Source organism: Conger conger, chromosome 11 (genome assembly GCF_963514075.1).
Source record: "Conger conger chromosome 11, fConCon1.1, whole genome shotgun sequence".
Classification (NCBI taxonomy): domain Eukaryota; kingdom Metazoa; phylum Chordata; class Actinopteri; order Anguilliformes; family Congridae; genus Conger; species Conger conger.
The window spans coordinates 2,125,027-2,139,179 of record NC_083770.1 but is presented as its reverse complement, the minus strand read 5'-3'; the positions used below and the strand labels follow the sequence as shown (position 1 = coordinate 2,139,179).

At 45.3% G+C, this 14,153-nt stretch overlaps 1 protein-coding gene across 2 annotated transcripts in view; it reads right to left on the bottom strand.

Annotated features, from left to right (window-relative positions):
• The window catches only part of LOC133140265 (netrin receptor UNC5C-like), a 213,053-nt gene extending 205,462 nt beyond the window's left edge, over positions 1 to 7,591 (bottom strand). For both annotated transcript variants that reach the window (XM_061260042.1, XM_061260043.1), the window contains exon 1: positions 6,978 to 7,591. In XM_061260042.1, coding sequence (XP_061116026.1) covers positions 6,978 to 7,095 — 118 coding nt within the window. In that variant the 5' untranslated portion in view covers positions 7,096 to 7,591. The remainder of the gene's footprint in view (positions 1 to 6,977) is intronic.
• Positions 7,592 to 14,153: the final 6,562 nt, after the last annotated feature.

Below are 14,153 nucleotides of genomic sequence, written 5' to 3'. Positions count from 1 at the left end.
GCTCACGCGCGTTTATTTATCTTACCCAGAAAGGAGCACAAAGCCGACAATAAACATCACGCAAACAAAAGCCTACTGCCCTCGCCTGTCACTTTCTCTTTCGCTTCATCCCCGAATTACACACTCGGCTTCAGCTCTGGAGTCCCCACACCCCACTGGCTCTCTCTCTCCCCACACCCCACTGGTTCTCTCTCTCCCCACACCCCACTGGCTCTCTCCACACTCCACTGGCTCTCTCTCTCCCCACACCCCACAGGCTCTCTCTCTCCCCACACCCCACTGGTTCTCTCTCTCCCCACACCCCACTGGCTCTCTCTCTCCCCACACCCCACTGGCTCTCTCTCTCCCCACACCCCGCTGGCTCTCTCTCTCCCCACACCCCACTGGCTCTCTCTCTCCCCACACCCCACTGGCTCTCTCTCTCCCCACACCCCGCTGGCTCTCTCTCTCCCCACACCTCGCTGGCTCTCTCTCTCCCCACACCCCGCTGGCTCTCTCTCTCCCCACACCCCGCTGGCTCTCTCTCTCCCCACACCCCGCTGGCTCTCCCCTCACCCCGCTGGCTCTCCCCTCACCCCGCTGGCTCTCCCCACACCCCACTGGCTCTCTCCGTCCCCACAGCAGGAGTGTGAAGGCAGGCTCTACAAGGCACAGGGTTCAGCAGCCTGTAAGGTTAAGGTACTTGACTGGGACTCGCAAAATTGGTGGTCCGATCCCTGGGGTAGCCAAGGTAAGATCCGCACAGCTGTTGGGCCCCGAACCCCACATTGCGCCAAGGGGGACTGCCTCCTACTAATCAACTGTAAGTCGCTTTGGGTAAAAGCATCAGCCAAATGACATGTAATGTAATGTAATGTAATGGTTCAGCAGGTTAAAACCAGCCCTCCTGATTCCTGTGACAAACCACGGTGACCTGCCGGGACTCTAGGAGGCAGGAGCGGTCCCAGTGGAGGACTCTAGGAAGGCTCTGGCCTCCTTCCTCAGACTAACAGTCACTCTCCTTCCCACTGGCAGGGATTTGATGCACAGCCTGAATCAACACTTTTGGTGGTCATTTGGGGGTGGGGGGGGTGACCCAAGCTGTTCCGTCGTCAACAGCAACCCCAGAAGTAGCCTTTTCTCTGGGCGGCGGTCACGGGGCTATGTGATTGGGAATGTGGGACTCCCAAACACTCAGCTAAAATGCCCAAAGTGTCTTTGTCCGGCTAAATAAAGCCTGCATTAGATTCCGGGGGGTGGCGGGGGTCTCTCTGAGTTACAGCATCAGCTGGATGAATACGTGGTAGGTGAGGAACCGGGCCGCGGTGTAATGAGAGTGCGTGCTTCATGCCCTCCTGTGAAGCCCAGCTGCCGGGTTCGGGGGCACAATGGCGCTCGGCGCGGGGAACTCCGGGCTACGGGCCTGAGTTATGGCCCCGTTGTTTACGGCCTGCGAGGCCCAGCGGACCGCAGTACCCCGCTGACTCCCCATCCCTCTGCTCCCCACTCATTCAGAGCCAAAACAATAACTCTGCTGCTTAACCCAGGTTTAATTAATCTGAATAAATCTCCATCAGCACTGAGAGGGGGGAGGAGGAGAGAAAAACAGAGAGAGAGGAGAGAGAGAATGAGCAAGATAGCGAGAAACAATGAGTGAGAAAGAGGGATAGAGATTGAATGAGAGAAAGGAGAGAGAGAGAGAAAGAGAGAGAGAATTTAACACAATAAAATGAACACTGAGAGAACAGGCCATAAAAAACATGTGTGGCCGTCCCTAACTATCCAGACAGCACTTTCAGCTTTAGCTCACTCTATAAATCCAACCCTTCATCAGTACCTGCAAACCTCTTAATTAGTCTAAATGACGTTCCTGAGTAAACTGACTCTGTAATGGACACGGAATGACCTGGTTAGAGTTCCCATTATAGACAGAGACAGGGCCCTCTATGGGGCTTCTGAATGGGAATTATGTCATCTTTCCATTAATGTGAGACTCAGTCTGTTGTCCCTTTTTTCTTCTCCCTCAGTTTGGGCCTTTGGCAGACTCTGGCCTCCTGTGTTCCCTCGCTTGCCTGCTTTTCCCATTCTTCTTTGTGTACGAGCGGTTTACTCAAATCTGGGTGGGAAGGGGGGGGGGGGGGGGGGGGGGGGGGGGCATAGGCAGCCAAGTTCCCAAGTCTGTTTGTCATCAAAAGACAGTATAGTCAATTTTCAATCACAGTAAAAAATATGAGAATGAATAATTCAGCATTTCAACATTTATCCGTTGCGACTGAATGCGGTTTGAACCTTCCCAGACCCGTTGGTGAATTAAGGCGCTCTCCTGGAGTAAAGTTTCTGGAGCTGCTCTGCGCTCTCGTGAAAAACACGGAGGCTGACAGCGGGGGCTCAGGAGCCGCGCATCTAATTTCGCCAAAACTCCTCAGCACCGCCATTTTCACGCCATTACAGGGATAAATATTAGCAGGAGTACAAAAACGGAACAATGGAAATACTACCATCCACATCAAAGTCGACCACAAGAAAGGCTTTTTGTAAAAGGAGAAAGGAGTCGCAGACTGTTCCTCTTCCCTCTCTCCCTCTCTCTCCCCCTCTCTCTCTCACTCTCTCTCCCTCTCTCCCTCTCTCTCCCTCTCTCTCTCTCACTTTCTCTCCCTCGCTCTCCCTCTCTCTCTCCCTCTCGGAGGACCGACGGCCGCATGAGGCAGGAACGGGGTTTGGTCAGTGCCGGCGGGTTTGGGCTCAGTACAGACAGGCTGAAGGTCTTTGCCGGTCTCCTTCAGGTCGAGCCTTAGAAGCCGGCCTCGGCCCCGAGGTTCTCCCAGGCCCGCCCGGACCGCCCGGACCGCCCGGCCCACGGCAGACGTGACCCAGCTGTCGCCATGTAAGCCAGCAGCGGGGAATTCTGGGAATGGTTCACGGCAGTGACCGGCGGGCACCCTGAACGGTGAACAGACACTGTTCCTCCTCACGTTTAGCGTTCTTTTTTCAGAGACGCGTGGAACGGACCCGCGTTTGCACCCCTCGCTGCTGAAGGAGAGGGGCAGAGACCCGCCACCTGCCTCCTAAGGAATGCGCCCCACGTCAGTGCGACACTGAAAGAGGGTTTTAAGCCCGTGTTTGTTTGACACACAATCAGCCGTTATTGGGAGTGGGTTTAGCTAATGGCTTTTTAATAGGCCGAGGGGTTTTATGCTGTCTCAGTGCAGTCAGGAGACGGCTGCCACTTACTCTGAAAACGTCCTTAAATAACATTCCTCTGACAGCGCCATGCGTGTCTGTCTGTAATGACAGGAGACTGTAAGCATTCAGGGCCCACTTTAATAACACACTCCCCCGCCTTTAATTACATCAGAACAAACACACCACGCGTTTAAGATACGTTTTGTCGGCACTAAACAAGCAGTTGTCGGAGCGCTTTGAAGAAGTTCTAACAACTCAATGGCGATGGAAATTTCTGCCTTTTTTAAGAGCCTTTCTAAGGCAACTCCGTAACCCTAGTGAAAACAAGAGGGCTTGCATTCAAGTTGACCACAGTGGATGACTCAGGAGCGCAGCAGCACAATAGCTGGACAGGAGGGAGGGAGTGAGAACACAATAGCCGGACTGGATTCTGGGCGGCGAATACGGAAGGGCTGCTACAGATGATGGATAAGCCTCCTTCGGGAGCTGTCCTGTTGGCCCTGGGGTTATGACCTGTCTCCCTTCCTGCAAGTAACTCACCGCTCAACGCACCAGCTTGATGGCTGACATTGGAACAAAACCGACAGTCCTGCCAGGTGTCTCTGACGAGTGCTCTTAGATAGGTCTCTCACCCCGAACACCCACCTTACCCTCCCCACACAGCACAGCAACATAATACCACAGCATCTTCACTTTCTCATCATAACCTTGGTCAGGACCATGCCATATGGGCAATTTGATCGTAACCAATGTTACAAATGCAGTACATCTGCATGGTGAAGTCCAACAGAGCTGCCTAACTGACCAACAGGATTATCTGCTCCTGATGGTTATAGAAGCTTCTCTGTTATGTCTCTGTTATGTAGCTGCATAGAACTTTATCAGACAAATATCCGGCATTGCCTATATAACCTGGCCAACAATGCCTCCAATGTATAATCTTTTATAATCATTTTAAAAATGAAATCTAAAACCATGGAATATTATTACAGAGCAAAACAATAAAATGCGAACTCTAAAACGGTCTAACTGAATTCTATGGTGCTGGACATATCTCCGCATCAGGATCTGAGCGTCCATAGCGCGCTCTCGTGCCAGTCGTCAAATCGCGCTTGAGAATAAATTGTGAGTAACTTCAGATTAATAAATCCCACAGAGAACATTATAAAGTTAATGCCAATCATATGTCGTCAAAAATTTTCCACTCACAATGAAAAGCACTATGGCATCTGTTTCAAATATTGGCTCTAAGCAGTTTATGAGATGGATCATTCATTTGTCCCAGACAATTAAAATGATAGAAAATTAATTTTAAAAATATACTGTATATTACGTGTGTGTGTATATATATATATACCCCACTGCATGCAAAATTCACATCAGTATAATGAATGCATTTATTATCTATTAATTAAATTGTATTGATTTTATTGTGAGCAAGGTAAAGTGCTACAAACATTCAACAAATTCCGCTTCAGGAAACAGGAAATAATCTAAGACAATTTGAATTATTCTATCAAAATAAATTTAAGAGCCGGTAGAGGTAAATTCCTGAGTATAAATATGATAGGATATTTAGAGGCCGAGGACGGAAAAAAGAATAAAAGTCGCTCGGTCGAGTGTTACCAAGTGATGATGTGCACAGTAGGCTAATATGTTACAAATTAAAAAGTAAGTTAAAGCGTATTTAGAAAATGAAAATGTTTGCTTTTATTTTAAATTTAGCGGTACCTACATTGTTATTTTATAGATTTATAGCATATGATGTATAGCCTACTTTTTATGATTGAAACTTTTAATTTTTTCACTGGAAACGTTTAATTCTAAAATTAAAGAATACAATAAATGAATAATAATTTTTACTTTTTTCCAAACAAAAGACTAATATCGCCTTGATAATGTAGGCTATGTGTCTACCATACAGTTTAACGCACAGTTGTGACGCCAGTAAAACCAAAAACATGAACATATTTAGAAACTACTTATCGATACCGTCAGTAAACAACCTTGCAAGTCCCTCAGTGTGAAAACAACATGGTGAATATAAAAAGCTGAACCGATGTACACCAACGAACACATTCCTTTAAAAAATAAAAGCGCAGTTTTATCTCCAGAGTAGTGTTATTACACAGAAGGTAGGTTTTACTTCACAAAATTAAACTTTATGGAAGGTTTGCTTGTGGAATCGGCACATTTATATGAGCTCAAGCGAAGACGTTCCCCATAGTAATAGATTTGAAACCAAGGGCAAAAAATCTAAATAATGTGAGGACAAAAAATAATAATGAGGCACCATCGGGAATAATTGATCAGGGTAAACAATCGTTTTTATATCTCATGGAAATTTTAACTGACACGGGAAGTTGAAATAGGTATGTTTTGCAATGTTTTAAGTTTTATTTTTGAATACATGCTGCCCTTGGAGAACTCTAAATGAAAAAGTTAATGCTGCAAAAAATGAATGCAAGATAGGCTTCATAAAACCCGGGCTTTGAGAAAACGGCTGGGATTACTCAAGAGCATTGTTGTTGTTGTTATTATTATTATTATTATTATTATTATTATTATCATTATTATTATTATTATTATTATTATTATTATTGGTGTAGATTTTGTTGTATAAACTTAAATTTGCAAATAAATTATCGCAGGTTTAAAAACATATTGCTCGCAGCTTAAATATTGCACATTGTTCCACCGCCAGTTGTAAATGTAACGCGCGCGTGGATTCGGCTGACTGAAAGAAGCCTCGGCTGGACTGTGTTAATTTAAACCATTTAATTCATTTAAAGCATCACTGTCAACGCGCGACTGTTCCTACTGTCTTTTAATTATAATAAATAAATAAATAAATAAATAAATAGATCCGTACAGTGAATTCGGAACACGCTTTTCATTTCTCTACAATAGTGCGCTTGAGGCCAAAGCTTCCCCGTCATTTCCCCGTCAACTGTAACGACATATTCGGCTACTCTATACATTTCATTCATACTACAAGATGTAGGCTATACAGTGACCCTGGGACTTGGCTATGTTAAATAGTCAACGGGGAATGAAGTGGTAAATACAATAATTGAGAACATTACGCAAACCAAACGATATAAAACAAACGATTATGCCAAGTAGCTTATTTCTATCAACGCAGGAGATCTCCAGTAAGAGCGGTATTAAACGGTCGTCAGCGTTGGGTTGTTTTTCATTCAGCGCACCATGGAATCGTTTACCAGCTGAAATGTCATCCACGATTAACATCAATGTGGTGTTCGGTTTTCTACTTAAAACTAAAGCATTTACTTGAAGAAACCAGCCTTTCACTTGAGTTGACCTGAGTTACGTTGAGTGTGCCATTTTCAATCAGACGATGTTAAAATGTTCTTCTAAATGTTCTAAAATGTCTTAAATCAGTTTATTATTAAAGGGATTGGGGAGCGCATGGAGCTAAACGACATTCTATTCGCAAACACGACCACGTTGGCCGTAGCCTATGCCTCTAAAATCCAGAAAGTAATTGTCTCATGTTGGTATCAAAAGTGACATCGATTATAGGGTCATGCCACCACAACGCACAGCAATTTTTCTTAGAAATTGTTTTTTATATTTAGAGTAAGCTAGACTAGAGTTTTGTGTAAAAAATCGGTCAAGACATTTGTAGGCACAGAACTATAATTTAGACTGCACAGGTGTATTACCGAAATGTATGCAACTATAAATGGTAGAGTGTGATGAAAATCAAAGCATCACACTCCGCTTTATCATTCTGATCCACCAGGCACGGGTCTATGTAGCAGGTTACGGACAGTGGGATGTCGCCTTACCTTGCGCGGCTCCGACGCTGAACAGCACCAGCAGCAGGAACCCAGGTATGGTGCACATTTGCAGTAAGTATCCCGCGAGTCCTATTCGTGTTTTCGCAAACTGTTCACTTTTCCCCATTCTCTGAAGAAACAAACTGCTCGGCGATATCCGCTGTTCTTTAAATGACAGGAGGCGTCCAAACAATTCTGAAGTCGAAGCAGTCGCTGATAGTTCTTTCCTGGTAAATTTCTAGGGACTTGAGATGATGGGTGGGGGAAAACAGCGAAAATGGGAAAAAGAAAAAAAATGAAAACAGGTTAAAGGGGTCCCAGGACTTGTGTCAAAGCACTTGCCCAGTCTGCTATGCAATGTAGAACGAAATGCCACCGCCCTCTAGCAAGCATACGGCTAATTCCTCTTTGAAGAGTGAACAAAAAAAAAAAACACAACAAAAAGTAGACTCCGTGTCAAAGGTTCGTTTATTAGGCAACAGATAGAATAAACTGCTGGAGTGGTATCTTGGTCATGTTAAGTTCATGGTTTGCTTTTATATATTTTTCAATACGTTCCGTTGACGGCAATCTCGTTAGCTAGTAGGCTACACGCTCAGTAGCAGGAGAGCATCTTGCCACAACTCCGCGGCTCGCGTTCTACTGCAAGCGCTGTAGACAGTCAGAAATCCCTCGGTTCGCCACGCTTCTCCAGCCAATCCAGGTTCTACCCACTCCTGCCCTCTTGTGGTGATTATAAAGACCCGGACTGGACATCGGAATGGATGTTCAATTTGACGTCTGTTGGCTTCCGTAACTTTACAGGGACACAGAATGACGTTCCCTCAGCGGCAATGTTGTGAGTCTAACCTTGCGTATTGTTGCACGTGTTCGTCGAGCGATTTCAAAACATAAAACAGCAATGCTTTTGATTGTCTCAACTTTGGCACATTTATTTGGAAATTATGAGTTCAATCGGAAACACGTTTCACAGTGGCAGAGGGCCAGAGTCAGATCTAATCAAGTAGCCTACATTTCAATTAGTAATGACACATACAGTGCAAGCCATGCAAAAAGCTTGTATTCTCCATTCTCTCTAACTACAATAATGTCACAGATGGAAGTCACATTCCTGTTTCTGTAGTTATAATAAGCGTCACCTTGGAGGCAGGAGTGCATGTAAAAATGCACATTTTGCTGCTAATGCTTTTCGGCAGATACACCATTAGGGGAATCATAAAAATGGGCTCGTTGTCAATCCGGATATGGCAAAGAGATGCATTGTACATATGTACTTTATTAAAGTCTACATGCATTCATATCTGAATTCCAGCGGTAGATACTGGTGGTCAGTTAACCAATGGCCTCTCTAGACCGCCGCAGTGCTGACATGGCTTTATCCACAATGCAACGGAGAGGAAGCAGTTTCCGTTCCGAGGATTATAAACATAGTATGATGTTACATGTAATGGCTCTAAAGACACTTCCTGATTGAGATGTGCACTGGGAACCTGCAGGACAAAGGATTATGGGAGATGAAGCTGGGAGCTGGGGGGGGGGTGGGGGGGGGGGGGGGGTGTTCTCACCATATCTGGTAACTGGAGCACCTTGAGACAGTCCTGGTCCCAGTGGGTTCTGGGAGTGTCAGGGGGACGACTGAGTTCCCCACAGACTGTCAGTCATAGCCAGCAGCCTGGCAGACAGGTCTACTTCAGGTTCAGGGTTTGCACACTGTAGGCAATATGTTAGATTTGTTGGCAGAAACCAGATACATACGAACATCAAAGAAAATAAAAATAAAAGAGAAATCACTGTATTCATTCTGTTAGCGTACATTTTGTTGTCTATATTCTGAGACAAAAATACTTATACATTTTGCTCCAAATGTATGTCTCTATAAATGTCTCTTTTGCAATACAGTTTTTTTCTGCATTAAAAGATTATGAACCTCCCTCTCTCCCTTTCAACTGAGTTGTTGCCGCTGGCTTCAACATGTGTGGCAAACAATGCTTAGCAGCTTAAAAGAGACGCGTTCAGCATAATCCCAGCTAGCTAGTGTGCCGCGCCCACTGCGCTCTCTGCTCAGACCTCCAGTCCAGTGGCTGCGCTGCCCAGCAGCAGTTCACCGCATGCACTGCCCAAACCCACGCTGGACTGATGCGCGATCGGGCTTTTGGGCATTCAAAATATTTGAGAAAAGAAAGGGGGAGGGCGATCCCACGGTATCTGACGTTAGAACTGCTGGATTTATAAATGGTCAATGGTTGGCTGCGTTGTACAGTTGATGCTTCCCATTCACCCCCATTCACACACACACTCACACACACTCACACACCAACGGCGACTGGTTGCCATGCAAGGCACCAACCAGCTCGCCAGGAGCATTTGGGGGTTTGGTGTCTTGCTCAATATTTGGCTGCTAAAGCCCAATACAGCTACATAATAGAGGCTGAGTTAGTCTTTTCCTCCTGAGGGCTATAGAGTTCTATGTGAGTCTCCTATGTCGCTGCATTGGACTCATGTAGCTGTATCTTATGTAGCTGTATTGGACTTCACCACTCAAATATCCTGCAGTTCTAATGCCGCTTACCGCAGAGTTGTCTGGAACACAAAATAATTTGCCTCTAGTAATATGTTCGATAATATGTTTATTTGAGTTTTTCAGCCCTTTTAACAAGCCGATATTTTGACAATGGGGTTGAATTAGGTTCATCTGGTTCCCTCGACAATGCGAAGGTCGCTTTTCGACTCGGCTTCATTTCCTTTCGTCGGAGGCCGGCCAGATTTGCACAAGGTGGCGTCTACCTGCAGAGCTCTCCTGCCTCTGGACAGCTGGCCTGTCGGTGGTCAGGCGGAGGGCAGGCGCGTGAGAGACGGGGCTGGGTTATACGTCCCTCCGGCACCGTGGATCCTCCTCACGGTCATCCGTCCTCTGGAAACAAGCCCCGGAGCTTCCGGGGGCCTGGGGCGGCACCGCACCCAGATACTCCAGCGTTCCCAGATCCACCAGCATTCCCAGATACACCAGCGTTCCCAGATACAACAGCATCCCAGATACACCAGCATTATCCGCCTGCGTTCCGAGATACACCAGCGTTCCAAGATACACCAACGTTCCCAGATACAACAGCATCCCAGATACACCAGCATTCCCAGATAGACCAGCATTGCCAGATACACCAGCGTTCCCTGATACACCAGCGTTCCCAGACCCTCCACTTATCCGTCCTCAAAGCACTGCCCTGTTAGCGAGGGGGCCGGCCTGATGCCTTCTTCCAGAGAGCCGCTGTTAGCAGAGACGCACAATTCTTTGGCCTTTTTCAACGCAGCAGCTTGTGTTCTTTAATTCTCATTATTATTATATACTATAACATCATAGGTTACATTACAATGAAAAGAAAACATTAAAATGAGAGACCTCTTTTTGTGATGTTCGAGTGGTGAAGAAAGATACACAACAAGAAGTAATAAAAGACAAAGCACAGAACTGAATACACTGACACAGTGTATAAATAGTACAATAGATACAATTGATAAACATAACTGTATCATGCAGACTTAAAACATGCTAGTGACTTAGAATCTCTAACGTGGATAGGAAGGTCATTATAAAGGGACCATTAATACTGAATATAGCCTAGTGCAGGGGTTCCCAAACATTTTTTGGATGCGACCCCAAATTAATGTCTGCAAATTTACGTGACCCACCCACCCACATGCCTTGTGCCTAACAACACCCTTTACCCGTGATTGTATCGGCCTGAACTATATATACCATGGCATCTCGTGCATTATATAGTTCAGTCATTGGGATGTTCAGTGTGTAGTAGCCTACATACTCATATTTTAAAGAAACATAAAATTACAATTTAGCTTTTTTTTTCCTTCAAAAAAAAAAAACTGAGGCCCCCATCCTCTGGGGTCTTGACCCACAATCTGGGAACCGCTGGCCTAGTGGCTAAGGTGCAGCACTGGGACCTGGAAGGCACTTGTTTCAGGCCGTGGTGTAGTCAGCATAGGAACCGCACAGCTATTGGGCAAGGCCCTTAACTCCCCAACTTAGTCCCTGTAATGTAATGTAATAAGTCCCTGTAATGTAATGTAATGTAATAAGTTACATTACATTACATTATTGGCATTTGGCAGACGCTCTTATCCAGAGCGACGTACAACAAAGTGCATACCCATAACCTGGGCGCAGAAAGACCCAAGAGGGAAGTACAATTTCAATTGCTACCCATACAACAAAGATAAGGGCCAGGGCCTATTTAAAAAAAAAAATATTTTAAACAACAAATGAACAAACAACAAAGCAAAAGTGACCAAACTTAACTATCCAAATACTGCTTACCTAGCCAACTAAAAATACCAAAACATAAAGTAAATCACAAAGACAACAATTAAGGATCACAGGGAGGTAGGGAGGGATGGGGAGAGGTGCTGCTTGAAGAGGTGCGTCTTCAGTTTGCGTTTGAAGGTGGGGAGAGATTCTACAGTTCTGACCTCAACGGGGAGTTCATTCCACCACCGTGGAGCCAGAACAGACAGTAGTCGTGAGCGTGATGTGGAGGTTCGGAGAGCGGGAGGTGCCAAGCGGCCTGTGGAGGCTGAACAAAGAGGTCTCAGAACATTGCAGACGCTGACAGAAAGCAGGCTGTGACTGGGAGGGAGGGATCCAGTCAGCAGGGTGTCCCCTGCCTCATGACACAGTATGGAGTCAGGCTGTCCGCTTGTCGTGCCGGGGGTCTCACAGCTAAACCTTAACCTAAAGGTTTGACTTGTTCACTTCCGTTCTCAAAGCAACAAAGCAGCTCCAGGACCGAGGGCTTCTGAATCCTTTAGACATGAAGGTGCGGTAGAATTTTTAAATCAGGAAATGCCCTCCTTCGGAATAATCACATATGTACCTTCTAGCTTAATACGAGGACCCGTAAAACCTCCAGAGAGTCACTTAGCATTAGAGTCGGCGAGGTTAGGGAAAAGACGCACGGTTCCGGCCAATCCGGAATAGAAAGCAGCCGCGACAACGAAAGCCTTTCACATCACGTCCAATCAGCCGGACGCAGGTAAGAGAAGGAGCTTGTGACAGGTTTCATTCCCACAATGGCCTCTGTGAGTCAGGCAAGAAGCCATGTGAACAAGTGCATGTTCATCTGGGGCTTACTCATCGCTAATCCAACATCTTAATCAAATAGAAAAGTAGGGGGAGGGGGCGGTGGGGGGACTGTACAATCTCTGAGCATGACAACAACACAAAATTATGTACTATAAAAAGCATATACAGTCACTGAGTACTTCATTAGGAACACCTGCCCACCTACTAATTAATGCAAGTATCTAATCAGCCAATTGTGTGGCAGCAGTGCAATGCATAAAATCATGCAGATACAGGTCAGGAGCTTCAGTTAATGTTCACATCAACCATCAGAATGGGGAAAAAATATTATCTAAGTGACTTTGACCGTGGAATGACTGTTGGTGCCAGACAGGGTGGTTTGAGTATCTCAGAAACTGCTGATCTCCTGGGATTTTCACGCACAACAGTCTCTATAATTTGCAGATAATGATGCAGTGCTGCAGGCAGAAACCTTGTTAATGAGAGAGGTCTGAGGAGAATGGCCAGACTGGTCAAAGCTGACAGGAAGGTGACAACAGTGGCATGCAGAAGAGCATCCCTGAACACACAACGCATCAAACCTCTAAGTGCAGCAGCAGAAGACTTAATAAGTCTAAAAAAATAAGTCTAATAAATACCTAATAAAGTGCTCACTGAGTATAGAAGGGTATGCTTGTTTATCCAAAAGTATTGGAATGGCAAGGTCAATTCCTTTGTTTTTGCTCTACGCTGAAGACAATCGAGGTTGAGGTCAAAAGATGTACATGAGACAACACATCCGGATTTCAACTTTTATTTCTTGGTATTTTTATCTAGATTTGTTAAACTACTTCAAACATATCACCTTTTGTATCAGACCACCCATTTTTTAGTTGAGCACATGTATTGGAACATGTGACTGATAGGTGTTGACAGGGGTCTTGTTGTCCAGATGTGTGCCGTTAGTTTGATTGGTTGAACAATAAATAGTTCTGAATGTCTACTCTTGGTTTTAACCTTGGTTTTGCCTGTGAAGACTGTATTTGTGTTAGAAAAGATAAACCAACATGAAGACCATTTCTCTTTGGGAGAAAAACGAGCCATTTTGAAGCTTAGGGAAGAGGGGAAATCGATCAGAGCCATTGCACAAGCATTGGGGATAGCTTGTGCAACAACTTGGAATGTCCTGAAAAAGAAAGAAACCGCTGGCATGCTGAGCATCAGTTACATGAGCAACCAGTACTTTTGCTCACCTAAAAATTGCATGGTCTGACACCAGAGGTGCTATGTTCTAAGTAGTTTAACACATCTAGGTGTATATAACAGGAAATGAAAAGCTGAAATTCTGAACTCTTGTCTCATGTTCATCTTTTTATCTCAACCGCAAATGTATTAAAAAAACAAAGGAATTGGCCTTGCTGTTCTAGTGCTTTTGGAGGGGACTGTATATTCAAAGGTTTTATTTACTTTGCTATACTGGAAATAAACAATCTGTTATTGCTCCCAGAATTGCTGTTTTTGTAAAAATGACAACAATCCTGAGTGAACAAATATGGTTCATTGGGATGCTCTGAACTGCAGCCACATTAATCCCACAAAAGAAAATGGCATTGTTTTCCAGAATTAGTGTATTCATGTTTTAACTATATTCGATTCGATAGACATTTTGGATAATATTATGGATTCACAAGAATGCTTGCGTCAGTTTGAACAATTATTTGACTGTTTTTCGACAGCCAACTGGCAGTGTTCCAGTGCATTTACAGCAGCGCTACACCTGCGCTGGGATCATGTCGCCTGTGTTCCTCACTGACCTCAGTGTCTTTTCTCTTTGATCATAATAGGAACCTGAAGTTGTGAATCTCACCCTCTCTCCTCTCTCCCTCTCTCCCTCTCCTCTCTTTCTCTCCTCCCCTCTCCCTCTCTTCTCCTCTCTCTCTCTCCCTCTCTCCCTCTCCTCTCTTTCTCTCCTCCCCTCTCCCTCTCTTCTCCTCTCTCTCTCCCTCTCTCCCTCTCTCTCCTCTCTCCCTCTCTTCTCCCACTCTCTCTCCCTCTCTTCTCCTCTCTCTCTCTCCCTCTCTCCTCCTCTCTCTCTCCCTCTCTCCCTCTCC